Raw genomic sequence first — 21,458 nt, 5'->3', positions numbered from 1 at the left:
ACCTCTGGTACACCCCTTTACCTCTCCTGGGGCTAGATTCACATAGATTAGCGGATCTTTAGATCCGCGTAATCTATGTGATTTACGATCCGCCGGTGCAATTTTGCGAGGCTAGTGCAGTATTCACAAAGCACTTACCTCCAAACTTGCGCCGGCGGATCGTAACTCCCCCGGCGGAATTCAAATTCCGCGGCTAGGGGGAGTGTACAGTTTAAATCAGGCGCGTCCCCGCGCCGATTTAACTGCGCATGCGCCGCCGGCGAAATTTCCCAGTGCGCATGCTCCAAATGACGTCGCTAGGACGTCATTGTTTTCGGCGTTAACGTAAATTACGGCCATCCGTATTCGCGACCGACTTACGCAAACGACGTAAAAATTCAAAACTCGACGCGGGAACGACGGCCATACTTAACATTAGCTACCCCTCATATAGCAGGGGTAACTATCCGCCGGAAAATGTCGAAGGCAAACAACGTAAAAAAAAAGCGAGTAAAACACGAAACGCCACCTAGCGGACAGCGGAAGCGGAAGCGGAAGATTGCAACCTAAGATCCGACGGTGTAAGTCACTTACACCTGTCGGATCTAAGGGAGATCTATGCGTAACTGATTCTTATGAATCAGTCGCATAGATCCGACCGTCGGATCTCAGAGATACGACGGCGTATCAGGAGATACGCCGTCGTATCTCTTTGTGAATCTGGCCCCTGCTCTCTATCCCCTTTGTCATTGCTCTCCTCTTCCACCTTATGTATAAAAGTGTGGCAGCTTTTGATGTAAACTTACATGAAGCTGCTGTAGTGTAGGTACGTGTATGAAGTGTCTTTTTTACTGTACAGCTCCCAACTGAAGAGGACCAATATGCAGGAATAGAGTTTTTGCAGGTGCAGCGCGAGTATTGCAGAAAGTTGAAATTTTAATGTGTTGGGCAAATTATTATTTTTTTTAGAAAATGGAAAGGTGTCCTTCTGGTTTTCATAGTGTCATGATGTCATTCAAATATTTTTTCTATTTTGCAGTCAGTAAGTTGATGATGTGACCTCACTAGTATGCGGCCATAATGCTAATTTTGTAGCAGCCAGAGTTTGTAGCAGCTGTAGATGGCAACCAATCAGCTTCCATCTCTTTTTTTTTTTTTAAAGCTATAGAGTGTTTTCACACTATAGCTTATAAAAAATGTCATGTGCGGTTTATAACGGCGCATAGCGTGTCTTGGCGCATAGCGTGTCTTAGCGCATTTATAGCTTGTTTTTAATGCGTTGCACTGAATTTCAGCACAGTGTATATAGCGTTATTAATGCATACTTGATGCATTTTCTGTGTATACGTTATATGACAGCACTTCCTAGACATGTGAGCAAAAAATACATCAAAAACACAATGTGGTGCATTTTTGATGCTTTGTAATGCATTTCCTTGATGTTCATAGAAGGTAAAAAAATGTGTGTGGTCTTTATTACAGCGCACAAAAAAATGCATGCAGGACTTTTCAAAAGGCAGCGCACAGGTGTGAAACGGTACATATGTGTAGCACTACCCCCGAAGGAGCTGCTGGTTTGTTTTGGGTGGCATGTTACTCTGTTTCTCCCATGTCCAGGGTACTAGATGAGAGTTGTAGTAAATGGAATGTCCACACAACAGGTGACTTTTCTGTGCTTTTATTACCCAGCCGGGTAAAACTGTAGAACTTGGTGAAGAATAAAGAGATAGCAGAAATGGAGAATAAAAGATTCAGGTGTATGTAGATGGGAAACAGTCCTCCTTCCAACGACAACTTCTGTTTTACCACTCTAGCTGGAGTGGGTATAGTGCATCTGGACAGGCCTCTCTCACCAGCCTGGCAACCGGAATGTCACTCGGAACTTGGGGTTAAGTCTCTGCCACAGACCCTCCCAATGGTTGAAAATAATGGAGATAATAATGGTCCGGAATCCTCCTTAACAGATTCAGCACCCGGATCTCCTTCAGGTAGTTTTGGTTAGGTTACCAACTGATAGGCGACCACATCCAGCCTCTCAGTACCCAATTTCCCTGGTCCCCGATGGATGGTCAGACCCCTCTTGGAACACCAGCCTCTCTTGGCACTCCTCAGGCAGACTCTCCACCAGACAGCTTCCTCCAACAGGACAGACAGCTCAGGACCTCATTAGATTGGGGACCCAGTCGATCACTGGGCCTCAGCCGCAGATTAAATGCTCCGGGCCAACATGGTGCCGGAACCAGGAACACTGCGTAGCACGCACACCCCGGCCCAGAAGGCCATTTGCCGGGGGGCCGTGGTATGGCTACCAAAATGGCATCTGCCCCATAAATACCCCTCCCCAGCATGCACAGCGAGGAACACTCCTCCTGATAGGCTGCCGGGAAAAAGTATTCAAACCCTTGACTCCACTGCTGCCATCTGTCGGCCTGGGGTGGGACCAGCACCCCAGAAACGACAGCATGAACCCACAGCACAGCCAAAGCTGGGACAAAAGCTCCAAATTTAAACAGATTAACCTGGTCAGAGTCACTTAACTCTCTGACCCCTCTAAATTTACACTAGCACCGGTTCTGAAAAGTAACCAGGCGCTACATATGATTTTAAGGGAAATATTTTTCATGCACTTTGTGAATGTGCCTTCTAGCGTGGCAAAAGAGCATTAGAGCTTAGACGCTCACTTCACAGTGGGCATTTGGCGCCTAATTAAGCTCAAAAATCAATCAATCAATCAAGCATTGGTGTGAAAGGGCCCTAACTGGACAAGCTGAAGATAGAAACTGGTTGTCGTGTACAGCTGATTCAGATTCTGGCTGCTCCAATCTCCCAACAGCCTTCGAAACTTCACAAAGTGTTGGAGATTATTAAAAATATACAGCCTATTTCCATTACAAAGAAAAAGCAATATTGATAAAGAAAGGCAAACCTGCCTTATGGTTTGCTATCTTTACTTGATTGACGGGATCTCTTTAAGCAACCATCAGAAAGTTGCTAACTGCATGTTACCGTATTTATCTGCCTATAGCGCGCACCGGCGTATAGCGCGCACCCCTAATCTAGACGTGAAATTCCTGGAAAAAAATGTTTTATTACTTACAGTTTTGGTGTCTTGCCTGGCGTCCATCGGCGGCCTTGTCCGGTCCGGCGTCCGTCTGCGGCCTTCGTGGTGTCCTCCCTGCTTCTCCCGCGCTGTCTCTGAGCTGATCCCCGCTTCCCGCGCTGTGTTTGAACGCCGCCGCCGACATATACCGAGCACAGTACACTCGTGCACGCTCGGCCACACTCGGCTCCTCTCGGCTCCTCTCGCATAACCACGAGGGGAGCTCAACCTGGCTGAGTGTACCCGAGTGTACTGCGCTCGGTATATGTCGGCGGGGACGTTCAAACACAGCGCGGGATGCGAGTATCGGCGTATATCGCGCACCCACGATTTTGCCCTGATTTTAAGGGCAAAAAAGTGCGCGGTATACGCCGATAAATACTGTACTTTTGAAGCACCTTAGGACATGCTACAGGGACCAACAATTGAATGGTATTTTATAATACTTAGGAGTTCAGCTTTAATATACGTGGTGTGCCCGAACAATTACGCAGTTAAGCCCCGTACACGCGATCGGAATTTCCGATGTAAAAAGTCAAATTCCATCGGACTTTTTTTCTAAGGAATTTCATCAGAGTTTACATAGAGAACATGTTCTCTTTTACTCCGATGTGAGTTTGGTCGGACAAAGGTCCGATCTTGTGTACGGGGCATTAGTTGTCTAGTCCAGCGGGTTACAAGTCCCATGCCACAACAGCCTCAATTATGTCTAACTTTTTATGGGAACTTATTTCTAACCAAGACCTTTACAGATGTTTATGGGACCCTTCAGTTCTTCTTTCTATGAAAATAAAAGGGTAATGGAAAAAATGACTTAAAAATGCCAGCTGAATAAAACCTCTCTCAATTGGGCACTACTTTGTCAATGCAAACTTTTTTGTAAACACAGAGGATATTTCCCAGTTATGCCATAACCAGATTTTCAGGGGTCTTCCCAGCTGTAATAATATCCCAGTAACTGCAATTTGAGACATCAGCCCATACATGTCTGCTGGTATTCAAAAATGTATTGCGTAAGCAAGATATGTGAAAACACCTTCTAATGCGTGGTGTTGAAGGAGTGCTTGCTTTGCTTCTCTTCTATCCAGCTCTATGGAATGCAGTATGTTCATATACTGTAACTAATTATGACAGTCCTATGTACAATTTTATCCACTTACAGACGTTGCAGTTTCTACAGGAGGAGAAGGATAACTGCGCTAAACCAGAAATGTACACATAAATGTACAGATCTTGTGATATTATGAAAAGTACAATAGACGTATACCCAAGTGTATATCAAAAATACAGGCCAAAGAGCAGTGGCCTTTAGGGGTTAGGTGACTATATACTAAACAATTAAGCTCCAGATCCCTGGATGCCCAAATCTATAAGTGAAAAAAATAAACAAATAAATAACAGTAACAGTGTATCACAATTATCGGTCTTTCACCAGAATTAGTAATAAGTGATTTTACACTAGAAACGGAAATTGTGACATAAACAATTGTTATTGTAAATAGTCCAAAGAAAAAAGGAAGTCCATAATATGACTGTTGGAAACACCCGTGCAGATTGAAACCATGCGATTATCCGTGGGATAAATTATCCAAAAGTGAATCCACCACCAGTGATCGCAAGCCGCTTACCAGTAATCCTTTATGTTACTGGCCGCTTCCTGTATATGGATTCATCGGGTAGTGTGCGGGTATACTTGCGAAAGCAAGTTCTTTCTAAATCCCGCGATAACTCGTGGCAGACCTCCGCAATGTCTCCTGGGAACAATGACAATAGCTCCCAGGAGACATTGCGGCATCGAGGAAGTGACGGAATACCCGCACACTACCCGATGAATCCATATACAGGAAGCGGCCAGTAACATAAAGGATTACTAAGGTTCGCCTGCCCCTGACAGTGACTCGAGCTGGGCATCGCCGCTTAGTGAAGGATTGGCTCGGGCGGCTCGGCTGCTCTAGTCCTGCAAAGGGAACTGCGTTCCTGCTGTGAAAAAGGTGACCACATTTCCAAACTGCCATTCAGGGACAACCGCCCCCCCCCCCCCCGCACCCACGCCAGCCCCCCTAAAATAAACATTTTAGATTTTTTTTTTAAAATAAAGTCACTTAGTGACAGCGGCGTACTTTGTACTCATCAAATTCACCCTGTTTAGTGTCCCCTCAGGTCTCTCTGTCTCCTTCATTAATGTCCTCTCAGTTCCCTGTGTGTCACCTTTATTAGCGTCCCCTCTGTTCCCTGTGTCACCTTCATTACTGTTCTCTCAGTTGTCCCCCCGTGTTACCTTCATATCCCCTCACTTGTCAGCTTCTTTACTGTCCCCTGCTTGTGTCACTTTCTCCTTCATTACTGTCCCCAACTTGTGTCACCTTCTTCTTCATTACTGTCCCCAACTTGTGTCACCTTCTTCTTCATTACTGTCCCCAACTTGTGTCACCTTCTTTATTACTGTCCCCCAATTGTTTCACCTTCTTCTTCATTACTGCCCCCCACGTGTGTCACCTTCTTTTTCTTCATTACTGACCCCAACTTTTGTCACCTTCTTCCTCATTACTGTCCCCCACGTGTGTCACCTTCTTCTTCTTCTTCATTACTCCCCCCCACTTGTTTCACCTTCTTTATTACTGTTCCCAACTTTTGTCACCTTCTTCCTCATTACTGTCCCCCACGTGTGTCACCTTCTTCTTCTTCATTACTGTCCCCCACTTGTGTCACCTTCTTCATTACTGTCCCCAACTTGTGTCACCTTCTTCATTACTGTCCCCCACTTGTGTCACCTTCTTCATTACTGTCCCCCACTTGTGTCACCTTCTTCATTACTGTCCCCAACTTGTGCCACCTTCTTCATTACTGTCCCCAACTTTTGTCACCTTCTTCATTACTGTCCCCAACTTGTGTCACCTTCATTACTGTCCCCCAATTGTTTCACCTTCTTCTTCATTACTGTCCCCAACTTGTGTCACCTTCTTCATTACTGTCCCCCACTTGTGTCACCTTCTTCATTACTGTCCCCCACTTGTGTCACCTTCTTCATTACTGTCCCCAACTTGTGCCACCTTCTTCATTACTGTCCCCAACTTTTGTCACCTTCTTCATTACTGTCCCCAACTTGTGTCACCTTCATTACTGTCCCCCAATTGTTTCACCTTCTTCTTCATTACTGTCCCCCACAAGTGTCACCTTCTTTGTTACTGCTCCCCACTTGTGTCACCTTCTTCTTCATTACTGTCCCCCACTTGTGTCAACTTCCTCTTCCTTACTGTCCCCCACTTGTGTCACCTTCTTTATTATTGTCCCCTCAGTTGTTGTTCCCCTGCATCACCTTCACATTTTCCACTTGTCAGCTTCATATATTACTGTCCCCCACTTGTCAGCTACATGTATTACTGTCGCCCTGACCCCCACTTGTTGGCTTTGTGTATTACTGTGAGAGTAATACATGAAGCTGATAAGTGGGGGACAGTAATACATGAAGCTGATAAGTGGGGGACATTAATAAATTAGACTGACAAGTGTGGCAAAGCAGTGACAGGTGGTGCTCAAAATGTTTGTTGGGGGGGCGCAAACAAACTGAAAAAAAAAACATCAATTGCAGCCACTGTGCCCATCAAAGCAGCTACTGTGCCCATAAATTGCCGCCACTGTGCCATCAAACGTAGCGACTGTACTCATCAATTGCTGACAAAAAATTGAATAACTGCTGCACAAATATTCTGTATCTGTAACACAAAAAAATGAAACATTTTATTCTCTATTCTCTGCTTGTAAATATGGAGGGCCAGATCCACAAAGAAGTTACGCTGGCGTATCTATTGATACGCCGCGTAACTTCTAGGATGCTCCGGCGTATCTTTTTTCTGTATTCAGAAAACAAGATACGCCGGAATTTTGCTAAGATCCGACTGACGTAAGCCTCTTACGCCGCCGTATCTTAGTTGCATATTTACGCTGGCCGCTAGGTGGCGCTTCCGTAGATTTACGCGAGGAATATGCAAATTAGGTAGATACGCCGATTCACAAACGTATGTCCGCCCGGCGCATTTTTTACGTCGTTTACATGAGGCTTTTTCCGGCGTAAAGTTACCCCTGCTATATGAGGTGTACGCAATGTTAAGTATGGACGTCGGGCCACCGTCAAATTTTTTACGTTTTACGTCGTTTGCGTAAGTCGTTCGCGAATAGGGCTGTGCATAAGTTACCTTCACGTCTAAAGCATTGACGATTTGCTGCGTAATTTGGAGCATGCGCACTGGGATTCTTTCACGGACAGCGCATGCGCCGTTCGTAAAAACGTCAAATACGTGGGGTCACGATTAGTTAGCATAGAACACGCCCCCAACCAGCCTCTTTTGAATTAGGCGGGCTTACGCCGCCCGATATATGCTACGCCGCCGTAACTAAAGGTGTAACTTCTTTGTGAATACAGTACTCGCCTTTCTAAGTTACGGCAGCATAGCGTTTCTGAGATACGCTACGTCCGCTTAAAGATAGGCGCATGTACGTGGATCTGGCCCGTAATGAAAAATAAAAAAGGCAGATTTTGTAGATGAACGCCAGAATTGGCCTGGGGGGTCACGTGGTTAAAGTGGTTGTAAACCCCTTTTGAGTACTTCTACCCATAGGTAAACCTAGAATAAGGCTTACCTATAGGTAGTGGAAATATCTCCTAAACGTGCGCCTTTTAGGAGTCATTGCACTTGTAGTTGGCCGAAAGTGTTAATGGTACATGCGCGGGGAAGAAACAAATCAAAGTGCCATTTCTTCCCCAGCCTGTGCCGTTATTGGCGGCTCTCGTGCGCATTCACGGGAGTGATGTCACGCGGCTCGGAAGGAAGAGGGGACAGAAGATGGACGATGCCTACACAGGGGACATCGCTGGATTCTTTTGCAGGTAAGTGTCACATAATGGGCTAGTATGCTTTTAATTTGCAGGCTTTTCAGGTAGCAAAAGAGGAAGTAAAACTCAGCGTTTACTTCCTCTTTAAATTTCTTGTAATATGCTAAAACGTAAATATGAGATGCCAGTGATTGTGTTTACTTATCCATTTTATTATTCTGGCTGTTTTATAAGTCACCTGTAGGTGCCGCTGTGACAGTGAACAGGCTAAGGGAAGTGAGTTTTGTCCACCCCCCTGGACGCAATGCTCCAGTCCTTCGTCTAGGATGACAGACAAGGAGGGAACGTACTATTCCTGTTTCTAGGGGAGGGGAAAAGCCAGCCCCCTCTATCGCAGCGGCTGATCTACCAATGGCTGTAGCGATGGGCTGGTCCCCGGAGTACCTGTGTGTCCAGATACATAGAGGTGGTCGAGGAATTCCTGGTCTATAACATGATCCGGCATGTAGGGAAGGCTTGGAGTCCCTATAGACAGTGTGCGCTGCTGGTGAGTACTCCGATCCCGGGGATTACTTCCTATCCTAGTAATAGCATCCTACTAGAAAGTGGGATCAGGCTGATCTGTCACTTCACTCATCTCATTGTTTATCTGCACTTATCATATTATTCTCCTAGAAGGTGCATCACATACACATTGGCATGTATGATATCTCTATTGTAATGATTGCTTTGGAATATTTCTAAAACACAAAGACTTTTTAACCAGCTATGAACTAGGGTGACTTTTTTTGAGGGACCCCCCTATTAATAATTTCCTATGGAATTGCTAAAGCGACATTTTTATCAGGTATTGTACAAGAACATCTTTTGCGTTTGTCCCTTTGGATAATTTTAGATGAACTGATCGTGATCGACTCTGGAAAGCTATGTACTAACAATCAGATCATCGCACGGTCGCGTCAAAAGCGGTATTTTTTGTAAAAAAATTGTTTCTGCAGTGCATTTTTGATTTGATTTACATATTTGATCTGTTTCTGCAGCGCATTTTTGCGCACATGTTATTGAGCCTAGGTTCACATTTGTGCGAACGCAGACATCGCATGTGATTCGCACCCGGGGGACGGGGGGGCGATTGCATGCAATGTCTGTGCAATGCCAGCTCAGCCTTACAGCTGTATGGCTCAACCATGAAGCTGAAGTCAGCTTCTTATTTCAATACAGAAGTTGGCTCCCTATTCAGCCAGCTTCTTATTCAGGTTGGAGAAGCTGGCCCACAAAAGCCCCCCCTGCACTAAAAATCGGATTGCACGGGTGCTCTCACCTATGCGATCCGATTCCTGTACGAATCCACAGTTCGCGTTGCGATATGCGAACTGTTCTGGGGGTGGCATTAACAATGTATTGACACTGGCAGCGGTTAGCAGAGGGTAGTGTGAACTGCCTGCGGGAGAGAAGCGATGCGGAAACCGGCGCTGAAATCGCGCTGGTTCCTGCATCGCACAAGCATGAACCTAGGCTGAATGCGTTTTTCATTTTTTATGCTTTTTCTTTTTTTTTTTTTTCAATTTGTTGTTGAGCAGATGAAAAAACACAAATCACTGCAAAATCATGGCAAAAACGCAGCACGTTTTTATTATCATTAATATACAGGATTTATATAGAGCCAACAGTTTGCACAGCGCTTCACACCTGAGCGTTTTGTAGCTTGAAGCCTGAAGCTACAAAACGCTGGAGGAGAAAAAAACAATTATTCTCTATGGAGATGGTTCACATCTCCACTCCAAAAGGCCTGTACAAAATCGCAGCAAAAACGCCTCAAGATCGCGGTAAAATCACAACTTTCTGCCTGAAAACGGTACGCTTAGGTGTAAATGGGGCCTTTAAGTGGAGTTCCACCCGTTTTTTTTTTTTATCCCTAAAAATCTCAAAAAAATAAAAATTCATTGATTATCAGCACAGCCCCATCAGATGTGCCAATCAGCTGCCAATCAGTGCCCAGCAGTGCCCCAATAATAAAGTCTGCCAGTGCCCACCACTGTGCCAATCAGTGCCCACCACAATGCCAATCAGTGCCCATTACAGTGTCAATCAGTGCCAATCAGTGACCAGCAGTAACACCTCATCAGTGCTGCCCATCTGTGCCAATTAGTACTGCCTATCAGTGCCAATCACAGCCGCCTGCCAGTGACCATCACAGCCGCCTGTCAGTGCCACCTATCAGTGCTGCATATCAGTGCCACCTATTGGTGCCCATCAGTGCTGCATATCAGTGCCCATCAATTCTACGTATCAGTGCCTCCTCATCAGTGCCCATCAGTGAGGGGGAAAACAAACTTTTATGACAGAAACTAAGAAAAATTTAGTTTTTTTTTCCAAAATTTTTGTATTTTTTAGTTTGTTTAGCAAAAAATAAAAACTCCAGAGGTGAACAAATACCACCAAAAGAAAGCTCTATTTGTGGGAAGAAAATGATAAAAATGTAGTTTCGGTACAGTGTAGCATGACCGCGCAATTGTCATTCAAAGTGTGACAGTGCTGAAAGCTGAAAATTGTCCCTGCCAAGAAGGGGTGAAAGTGCCCAGTATTGAAGTGGTTAAAGAGGAGGGGGGGAGAGGAGGATGAAAAGAAACAGAACTTCCCCTTTTTGGATGAAGTTCCGCTTTAAGTCTTATCTTTTAGCTATTGAGATCCATTTCCCTGTATGTCATATCCATCAAATGGGCTGTGGATCAGTTATTACATTTTGGAGAGATGGATCGAAAAAGAATTACATTACTTGTTGAAGCATGTGTGGCCATCCTAAAGTGAATGTAAATAAAACAACCCATTCAGTTTAAAATAGAAATTAAAGGCAAAACATTTGTGTATAGATATAAAAAAAATCATAAATACCTTTTTCCCCTTTTTTAATAAATGATCACGTTCCCTCTGTTCTCAGCTGCATAAGAGCTGGCGGAGGAGAAGCAGCAGCACACCATCTTCCCAGTGAATGGCTGTGCAGCAGGGGTGTGTCAGGACAAGTCTGATCATTGGAGGAGAGCAGGCTGACATCACAGCATAGCTAGAGAACTGATCACGGCGTGTTCTCCTGCTTAGTGTGGTCAGTTTTTAACAGGAAAGCAGAGCGACTGGCAGGAACACCAGGGATTTCACACAAAGGAAGCAATACAAAGAGAACAGGATACCTTCTCATACAAGTACATGGTACAGCAGGCACGTATCAGAAATATGATGTGTTGGGGTAACAAACACTTTAAGGGTGATGATACACAAGCGACTCTGCTGCTAGTAATCCTGTCACTAACAATTTGTAATCCTGCCTCCAACCAGAAGGATTTATAAATAAATGGCTGTGGAACGAATCATTTGAGTTTCCATTATGTCTTATGGGGAAATTCGCTTTGGATTACAAGCATGTTTCCGGTATGAATTATGCTCGCAATCCAAGGTTTTACTGTATTTGTCAAAACTGGTAGTGGCAGGATTGCTAAGAAGTTGCCCGTTTGTCTGTATCCGCACACACATGATGTCATTCTCAGTGATAGCGATCGAGATTCAGCAGTGTTTGTGCCAGCAACAAACTGACATCTCACTGTGTGTAGCTACGGAGGGAACGATTCCATAGGGACACACGGGCAGCCTATTTACTGATCCTGCGATTTGTGATTTGTCACTAGTGGCAGAATCGCCCCTGTGTCATCAGGCTAAAGCTCACCACACACATTACAATCTGATTGTACAATCTCCTTCAGATCTACACACAACTATGTAGTGCAAGAGCCTTCCTGATTGGATACACATTGGATGGTTTAGGTAGGTCCTCATATTACATCGTTTTGGAAAATCTAAAGTTGATTGTACAACAGGGGGTGGTGCGGGGGTTGGATGCGGTTTATATGTCCTTCCAGTATGTTGTTTTTTGTTAACATATACTACTGTTCTGTATATGGCCATGTATGGGTCTGCTATATTGGATATGATTGCGGTACTTTGGACTGTATGTGTCGAATTTTTGATCAATAAACTCGTTTTTCTTGGTAAAAAAAAAAAATTTGATTGTACAAAGTGTGTATGGTCAAATTGTAACCTGCACGGTGACCCTAAACGGAAATCATTTGGTATTATTCATTAGTAAGGTCACTGTCACAGGGGCTACGTTTTTTTTTTTTTTACTGAAAAGCATAAAATAGGTGGAAATGTGGGGCTGTTGGCAGTCGGTTTTCATGGGAAAAAGAAACATTATACTCCAATAGATCTAATGCAGGTAGTAAGAAAATTACAATTCTTCTAATGACTTTATGTGTGTATGCAGGGCTGCTGATAGGGGGGGACCACCGGTCCTCTTGTAGGGGGCCCGAGCACACAGGGGGGCCCACAGGGAAGGAGGGATTAGTGATGGGCGACAATTGCAGAACTCTTCCTCCAGCAGCTTAAAGTTGGTCTCTCCCCCTCTCCCTGCTCCAAGCTTTTATCTACTGGAAAAGAGACAGTAGTCCCTCACTAATTCCCCCTCCCTGTGCCCAGCCTGTATATATATTTTTTTTTCATCTTCATGATCATTTTTATTTATAAACTCTGTTTTATCTTTTTGATGTAGCAGGAGTCCTGTGAGTTATGTTGTATTTTTGTCTGCTAATGCTAATAATGATTTTATTGTATTTTTAGTGAAATATATTATTTACTTTGGGGGCCCTGTCAGGTAGTCTGTACGGGGCCCCGCAATTTCTATCAGCAGCCCTGTGTGTATGCATAAATAAAATCTGCAGATATCTATGTCCTAAAGAAATAGCAGTTTGCAACAATGTAAAACATTGCATTAGGACAGATAAGCTACACCCAAAGGACAATGGAGTGTAGTAAATGGGGGTGTTAATTTGAATCATGTTACATGTTAAAATATATACTAAATAAATGTGTATTAAAAATACATGCTATTACAAAAAAAAATGGAATAAGCTGCCAACATACCAGAATGACAAAATAATGCATCTGCACTTTTTTTTCTGATGCAGCCAGGGCCAGCCCTACCAGGGGACCCGTCTATGGGACCCAAGCAGCACTTTAAGAGGGGCGGTGCCAGGGCCGTCTTTTCCGTAGAGCAAATGCCCCATGCCCAGTCACTGTTTTGGGGCCCAAAACAGCTGCCCCTGAAGCCCACGCTGCCTGCACATTGGGGGCCGCCCCACAATGCCACTAGCATTGAGGCCACTGTAGTTCACAGGGAGAAGGGGAGGCGGCGGGGCCAGGAAGGCCACTCACCCTCAGATTCCACCCCAATGCAGTTTGTATGGTCGGGATAATGCATTCAAACAACTCATTCAGTTTAAAATATAAATGCAAGGCAACACATTTGTGTATATATATTATATATATATATATATATATATATATGGTATTTATAATGTTTTTTTTATATACAGTATCTCACAAAAGGTAAGTACACCCCTTTGTATATCATTTATTATATCTTTTCATGTGACAACACTGAAGAAATTACACTTTGCTACAATGTAAAGTAGTGAGTGTACAGCTTGTATAACAATGTAAATGTGCTGTCCCCTCAAAATAACAACACACAGCCATTAATGTCTAAGTCGCTAGCAAACAAAAGTGAGTACACCCCACTTGGGCCCAATTAGGCATTTTCCCTTCCCGGAGTAATGTGACCCGTTAGTGTTAAATGTTCTCAGGTGTAAATGGAGAGAATGTGTGTTAAATTTGGTGTTATCGCTCTCACTTTCTCATACTGGTCACTGGAAGTTCAACATGGCACCTTCATTCATTCATTCATTCATGACAAAGAACTCTCTGAGGATCTGAAAAAAGAATTGTTGCTCTACATAAAGATGGCCTAGGTTATAAGAAGATTGCCAAAATCCTGAAACTGAGCTGCAGCACAGTGGCCAAGACCATTCAGTGGTTTAACAGGACAGGTTCTACTCAGAACTGGCCTTGCCATGGTCGACCAAAGAAGTAGAGTGCACGTGCTCAGTGTCATATCCAGGATGTTGTCTTTGGGAAATAGATGTATGAGTGCTGCCAGCATTGCTGCAAAGGTTGAAGGGGTGGGAAGGTCAGCCTGTCAGTGCTCAGACCATCTGTCGCACACTGCATCAAATTGGTCTGCATGGCTGTCGTCCCAGAAGGAAGCCTCTTCTAAACATGATGCACAAGAAAGCCAGCAAACATTTAGCTGAAGACAAGCAGACTAAGGATTACTGGAACCATGTCCTGTGGTCTGATGAGACCAAGATAAACTTATTTGGTTCAAATGGTATCAATCGTGTGGGGCGGCAACCAGGTGAGGAATACAAGGACAAGTGTGTCTCGCCTACCGTCAAGCATATTGGTGGTGGGAGTGTCATAGTCTGGGTCTGCATGAGTGCTGCCCGCACTGGGGAGCTACAGTTCATCGAGGGAACCATGAATGCCAACATGTACTGTGACATACTGAAGCAGAGCATGACCCCCCTTTGGAGACTGGGCCGCAGGGCAGTATTCCAACATGATAAAGACCCCAAACACACCTCCAAGATGACCACTGTCTTGCTAAAGAAGCTGAGGCTAAAGGTGATGGACTGGCCAAGCATGTCTTCAGACCTAAACCCTATTGAGCATCGGAGTGACATCCTTAAACGGAAGGTGGAGGAGCGCAAGGTCTCCAACATCCACCAGCCCATGTCATCATGGATTAGTGAAAGAGAACTCCTGTGGCAACCTGTGAAGCTCTGGTGAACCCCATGCCCAAGAGGGTTTAGGCTAGGGTGACCAGACATCCCCGGTTTCAGGGGACAGTCCCCGGATTGAGGACACTGTCCCCAGACCAAGTCTGTCCCCAGTTTTGTCCCCGGATTGGATTTGAACAGGGGCTGGGGCAATTTCAAAGACAGTCAGTGCAGAATAAAAAAAAAAAAAAATCAGAATTACACACCCCGCTCCGCCGCGCCTAGTAGCTTAGGGGGTGTATTTTTTTCCATCATCTGTGCCCCTTTCTGATGATCATGTGCTGGTCAGAATGGAGTGAATATTTCTTCAGTTTTGGGTGCATGCCCATTCATCCTCACTCACTCCTGTTCTTTTGCCTTGGCTCACGTCTTGGCCAGCCGCTTGCCTGCTTATCTCCTTGCCTTCCCTGGCGGTGTGATCTTCCTCCGCTCCCCACCCAGTAGTAGCTGGGGCCCGGAGAGTGAGACTTGACAGGCTGTGAGGGGGGGCGGTGGCAGGCAGAGAGAAGCTGATTGCCGCCATTACTAGTAAAAATGTCCCCTGATTTCATTTTAAAAATCTGGTCACTTTAGTTTAGGCAGTGCTGAAAAATAATGGTGGCCACACAAAATATTGACACTTTGGGCCCAATTTGGACATTTTCACTTAGGGGTGTACTCACTTTTGTTGCCAGCGGTTTAGACATTAATGGCCGTGTGTTGAGTTATTTTGAGGGGACAGCAAATTTACACTGTTATACAAGCTGTACACTCACTACTTTACATTGTAGCAAAGTGTCATTACTTCAGTGTTGTCACATGAAAAGATATAATAAAATATTTACAAAAATGGTCGGATGAGACCAAAATTAAAATTTTTGGCCTAAAATCAAAACGCAATGTGTGGCGGAAAACGAAAGCTGCACATTGCCCTGAACACCCCACCATGAAAGATGGTGGTGGCGGCATCATGTTGTGGGGATGCTTTTTTTCAGCAGGGAAGCTGGTCAGGGTTGATAGGAAGATGGATGGAGCCAAATACAGGGCACTCTAAAGGCTCGTACACACGGTCGGACATCCAACAAAATTTCCCTTGGATTTTTGTCTTAATTGATTTGTCCGATCACACCCATAGCATACACACGCTCGAACTTTTCTGCAAACTTTTCTAACACTTTCCCAACATCACGTGGTTTTACTTGCTCTTTACCGCCACCCTTTGGTTAACTTCTGCTATTGTTGGTTGAGTTTAACATTGGTTCTGAGCATGCGCATTTGTACTTTGTCCAAAAGTCCGATGGTTTGCTGTACACACGGTCGCACTTTGCACAATCGGACTTTTCGGAACAGAAAGTTGGTCCGTTCACAGACCCAACTTTTTGTCCGATTGAAGCCAAAAAAGTTGGTCCGATGGAACGTACACACGGTCGGACAAATACGAAAAGTGCCGGATTTTGAAGTTGGTTGGCCGAAAATCCGACCGTGTGTACGGGGCTTTAGAAGAAAATCTGTACGGCCTCGTACACACGACCGGACATGTCCGCTGAAATTGGTCCGCCGACCAGTGTCAGCGGACAGATCCGATCATGTGTGTACAGGCTAGCGGACAGATTTCCAGCGGACAAATGTTTCTTAGCATGCTAAGAAACATGTCCGCTGGGAAGCTGTCCGGCGGACATGTCCGCTGGTTAGTACGTCTAACCAGCGGACAGAAATCCCGCGCATGCGTCAAATTGATTCGACGCATGCGTGGAAGCATTGAACTTGTGCGATAGAGAACGTCGGTGTCGTCTACGTCACCGCGTTCTCTGTCCGTGCGGATTTCGGTTTGATGGTGTGTACAGCCATCAGACCGAAATCTCCTAGCGGACATGTCCGATGAAAACGGTCCGGCGGACCGTTTTCATCGGACTGTCCGCTCGTCTGTACAGGGCCTTAGAGTCTGCAAAAGGCTTGAGACTGGGTGGAAGTTCACCTTCCAGCAGGACAACAACCCCAAACACACAGCTAGAGATACAATGGAATTGTTTAGATCAAAGCATATTCATGTGTTAGAATGGCCCAGTCAAAGTCCAGACCTAAATCACATTGAGAATCTGTGGCAAGACTTGAAAATTGCTGTTTACAGACGCTCTCCATCCAATCTGACAGAGCTTGAGCAAAAATGTTACTCTCTAGATGTACAAAGCTGGTAGAGACGTCCCTAAAAAGACTTGAAGCTGTAGCTGCAGTAAAAGGTGGTTCTACAAAGTACCGATTGAGGGAGGCCGAATACAAATACACTTTTCACATATTTATTTGTAAAAATATTGAAAACCATTTATCATTTTTCCTTCCACTTTACAATTATGTGCCACTTTGTGTCGGTCTATCACATAAAATACATTTATGTTTTTGGTTGTAACATGACAAAATGTGAAAAATGTCAGTGGGTATGAATACTTTTTCAAAGGCACTGTAAGCTGAAGACATTTTGGGAGACCTTCAAGACCTTGAGCATTCTGTGCTGTTTTCAGCTTTTTTCTTTCTGCTCTCCACATTTTATATAGAATTTATCTTCTGTGGTTTTATTAAAAACATAATGCAAGTAGCAAATTGTTTTTGGATATTTATTTTTCAGCATTTTTTGGAATCACAAAATGGAAAGCTGTTCCCAGGAACCTGATACCCAGGTGTTACAAAACCAACAATGGATGTCACAACTATGCGAAACGTTGTGGGATATACCTCTGTACGATTTGTCAATCCCAGGTATTGCATTGTTTCCTTTTAATACATATTTAATACATATTTTAATACATATTTTTGTAATGCATTTTTTTTTTTAAAATAACGTTCCTTTCTTCTCTGATAAAATTGTGTAATGTTAATGCTTAACCACTTCTATACGGGGCACTTATACACTTTCCCACCCAGACCAATTTTTAGCTTTCAGCGCTGTTGCACTTTGAATGACAATTGCGCGGTCGTGCTACACTGTACCCAAACTAAATTTTTATCATTTTGTACCCACAAATAGAGCTTTCCTTTGGTGGCATTTGATCACCTCTGGGATATTTATTTTCTGCAAACAAAATAAAAAAATTACCGAAAATTTCGAAAAAATACATTTTTTTGGTTTCTGTTATAAAACATTGTAAATAAGTATGTTTTCTCCTTCACTGATGGGCACTGATGGTACTGCACTGACGGGCACTGATAAGGCGGCACTGATGGGCACCGATGAGGTGGCGCTGATGTGGTGGCATTGATGGGCACTAATATGCGGTACTGATGGGCACTGATAGGCGGCACGGATAGGCGGCATGGATGGGCTTGGATAGGCGGCACGGATAGGTGGCACAGATGGGCACAGATAGGCGGCATGGCTGGGCACGGATAGGCGGCACGGATGGGCACTGATAGGCGGCATGGATGGGCACTGATAGGCAGCATGGATGGGCACTGATCGGTGGCACGGATGGGCATAGATGGGCACTATTGTATGTGTTGTACTAATGGATGCCAATCAGTGCCAAACAATGCCTGCCAATCAGTGATGCCCATTGTGGGCACTGATTGGCATCCATTGCGGCACTGATTGGCATCCATTTTTTTGTGTCCTCCTCATCCCTGGTGGTCTAGGGTGGCATCCTTTTTTTTTTTTTTTTTTCATCCCTGGTGGTCCAGTGGGCATCCCTTGTGGTCCAGTGGGCATCCTCAGGGGGGGGGGGCTGTGCTGATAATCGATCAGCACAAACCCCCCCTGTCACAGGAGCAGCCGATCGGCTCTCCTCTACTCGCGTCTGACAGACGCGAGTGAGGAAAAGTCGATTACCGGCTTTTCCTATTTACATTGTGATCAGCCGTGATTGGACACGGCTGATCACGTGGTAAAGAGTCTCCGACTGACACTCTGCAACAACGATCGCCGCGATGCGCGCCCCCGGGGGCGAGCAGCGGCTCAGAATCCTGAGGACGTCATATGACGTCCAGTCAGGATTCTACAACCACTTTGCCGACGTCAATCTGTCATTAGCGGGCTGCAAGTGGTTAATATAGTATCAGTAATGATGCTATGATAAAATGTACCAAAAATAATAAGTTTGTTTAATTTCCTCTCTGCCAGCTTTTATACAAAAGGCATATTGTGTACTATGAAGAATTGATTCTGAGCATGCGTGTTTTTTTTGCGCGTTGGAATTGTATACAGACAATCTCCGACAAGAACTTTTCCTGTCGGAAAAATTGAGAACCAGCTCTCAGATTTTTGTTGTCGGAAATTCCAACAGAAAAAGTCTGATGGAGCCCACTACACGGTCAGAATTTCCGACCAAAAGCTCACATGAAAATTTTCTTGTCGGAAATTCCGACCGTGTGTACGCGACATAAGGTTCCATTTACATTTGGCGTTTTGGGCAGAGTCGCTGCGATTCTGCCCACGACCTTAAATCGCACTGAAATTGCAAACTGCATGTTTTCAATGGCACTTAAAACACGCTACTGATTGCTGCATGCTTTATCGCAGCAAAACCGCACTGGGATTTAGGTGCCATTGAAAATGAATGGCACCTGAACATGTGTTTTGCGATTGCAGTGCGATTTGCCCACAATGCCAAATGTGAATGGAGCCTAATATAAACATAAAGTAGATGCTCTGGGATGGCAGAGCGGGATGAGCTGAAGTGTCTGAGAGAATGACTTCAATTACTTCACTGCTGTGAACTTTGAGGATTATTTCCATTATCAACAGCCTTCAGAGGTCAGTGAGGGCTTGTTTTAAAGCTCTTTGTTGCTCATTAACAATGAGTCAATATTTGAACATCCAAAGATTGCTCACAGGTTCAATTTAAGGGTACAAATGTTAAAATTGTCGCACATGCACTAAAATAAACTGCATTTTTTTTTTGGGGAAAAACAGTTTTCTAGTATTGTCAGAGGGACATGATCGAGTTCTTGGTCATGCAGCTACCCTTATTTTGACATGGCCACCAAACTCAAGCAGCATTTTTATACTTCTGATTATGTTGAACCTAAACGTATGCAGTGATATTTGTATACAGGAAAGCCGTTTGCCTGTTTAGTACAGATTATCAAGGGCATTGTCACTTTTGGACATATGTTCATTTGTAGCCTATAAACTAAGAGTATTTCCAATTTTGCATAATACGTACGTTATATTTGTTACATGTTCACATAATTTAAAAAGAAGAAACATTTTGGCTTTGTTTTTTAAATGCTCTTTTGTTAAACTTCTAGCAATGAAAAATCCTACTTAGTTCTCTTTGTTATGAAGGGTGCTGGGAACCTGCGTTTCCAATGTATAAACCTGTCTGTACTGTGCAGGCAGATAGCATCCTATCAATTGTACTAGATTTGAACACTGCCCTTCTTAAAGCCTGGCACCCACTACTAGTTTTTCTAAAAAAAAATGAAAGCTCAGGTGAGAGCCGCTGTACTAACTATGTGAGGTTAGTACAGCGATCTCCCCTGTTGTTCTAGTGTCTGTCCCCCGCCAGAACACGCTGGTCAGCGCACTTCCGCCAAGTGCTAATCGGCCCATATGTACGGCAGCTGGTTTGACAGAATGGCCGAAGGGTCGTGACCAGTGGCGGCCCGACAATAAGGGGCACACGGGCCGCCCTCCATGTCCATGCGTTCGGCCCCATAATCTACATGCATGGTGCCGAATGCATGGATTCCAATTAAGGGTTTTTTTGTTTTTTTTTGTAAGCACGTGATTAGAGCCAGAGGCTCTAATAGGCTTCAGAAAAGGCTGGGCTTGGGGTGCAGAGCACTGCGCTCCAAGCCCATCCAGTTGTGTTACAATAGCAAATGAATATTCGCTATTGTAACACTGATTCTGCCTCCCAGCCAATCGGAAATCGGGTGACTTGTTTCCTGATTGGCCGAAAGGAGAACATACCCTATTGGGCGAAGGAAGAAGGAGATGCATGGCGAGGACATGTTGTGATGCAGAGGAGGAGCTACACGGCGAGAAAACGTTGTGATGCAGAGGAGGAGCTACACGGCGAGGAAACGTTGTGATGCAGAGGAGGAGATACACGGCGGGGACACATTGTGATGCAGAGGAGGAGCTACACGGCGAGGACACGTTGTGATGCAGAGGAGGAGCTACACGGCGAGGAAACGTTGTGATGCAGAGGAGGAGATACACGGCGGGGACACATTGTGATGCAGAGGAGGAGCTACACTGCGAGGACACGTTGTGATGCAGAGGAGGAGCTACACGGCGAGAAAACGTTGTGATGCAGAGGAGGAGCTACACGGCGAGGAAACGTTGTGATGCAGAGGAGGAGATACACGGCGGGGACACATTGTGATGCAGAGGAGGAGCTACACGGCGAGGACACATTGTGATGCAGAGGAGGAGCTACACGGCGAGGACATGTTGTGATGCAGAGGAGGAGCTACACGGCGAGGACACATTGTGATGCAGAGGAGGAGCTACACGGCGAGGACACGTTGTGATGCCGAGGAGGAGCTACACGGCGAGGACACGTTGTGATGCCGAGGAGGAGCTACACGGCGAGGACACGTTGTGATGCCGAGGAGGAGCTACACGGCGAGGACACATTGTGATGCCGAGGAGGAGGTACACGGCGAGGACACGTTGTGATGCCGAGGAGGAGGTACACGGCGAGGACACGTTGTGATGCCGAGGAGGAGGTACACGGCGAGGACACGTTGTGATGCAGAGGAGGAGCTACACGGCGAGGACACGTTGTGATGCAGAGGAGGAGCTACACGGCGAGGACACGTTGTGATGCAGAGGAGGAGCTACACGGCGAGGACACGTTGTGATGCAGAGGAGGAGCTACACGGCGAGGACACGTTGTGATGC

At 45.1% G+C, this 21,458-nt stretch overlaps 1 protein-coding gene across 3 annotated transcripts in view; it reads left to right on the top strand.

Moving 5' to 3' along the window:
• Window positions 1–8,286: 8,286 nt before the first annotated feature.
• Window positions 8,287–21,458, top strand: part of PLCXD1 (phosphatidylinositol specific phospholipase C X domain containing 1) — a 32,875-nt gene continuing 19,703 nt past the window's right edge. Inside the window, exons 1-3 of one of the 3 annotated variants that reach the window (XM_040336288.1) lie at window positions 8,288–8,457; window positions 8,758–8,878; window positions 17,235–17,365. In XM_040336288.1, coding sequence (XP_040192222.1) covers window positions 17,254–17,365 — 112 coding nt within the window. In that variant the 5' untranslated portion in view covers window positions 8,288–8,457; window positions 8,758–8,878; window positions 17,235–17,253. Of the gene's footprint in view, window positions 8,458–8,757; window positions 8,879–17,234; window positions 17,366–21,458 lie in introns of all 3 variants that reach the window. The other 2 variants (XM_040336287.1, XM_040336289.1) reach the window with 2 other exon arrangements.

Source organism: Rana temporaria, chromosome 2 (genome assembly GCF_905171775.1).
Source record: "Rana temporaria chromosome 2, aRanTem1.1, whole genome shotgun sequence".
Taxonomy (NCBI): Eukaryota; Metazoa; Chordata; class Amphibia; order Anura; family Ranidae; genus Rana; species Rana temporaria.
The sequence above is the reverse complement of the archived record's forward strand: the minus strand, read 5'-3'. Positions and strand labels throughout refer to the sequence as shown.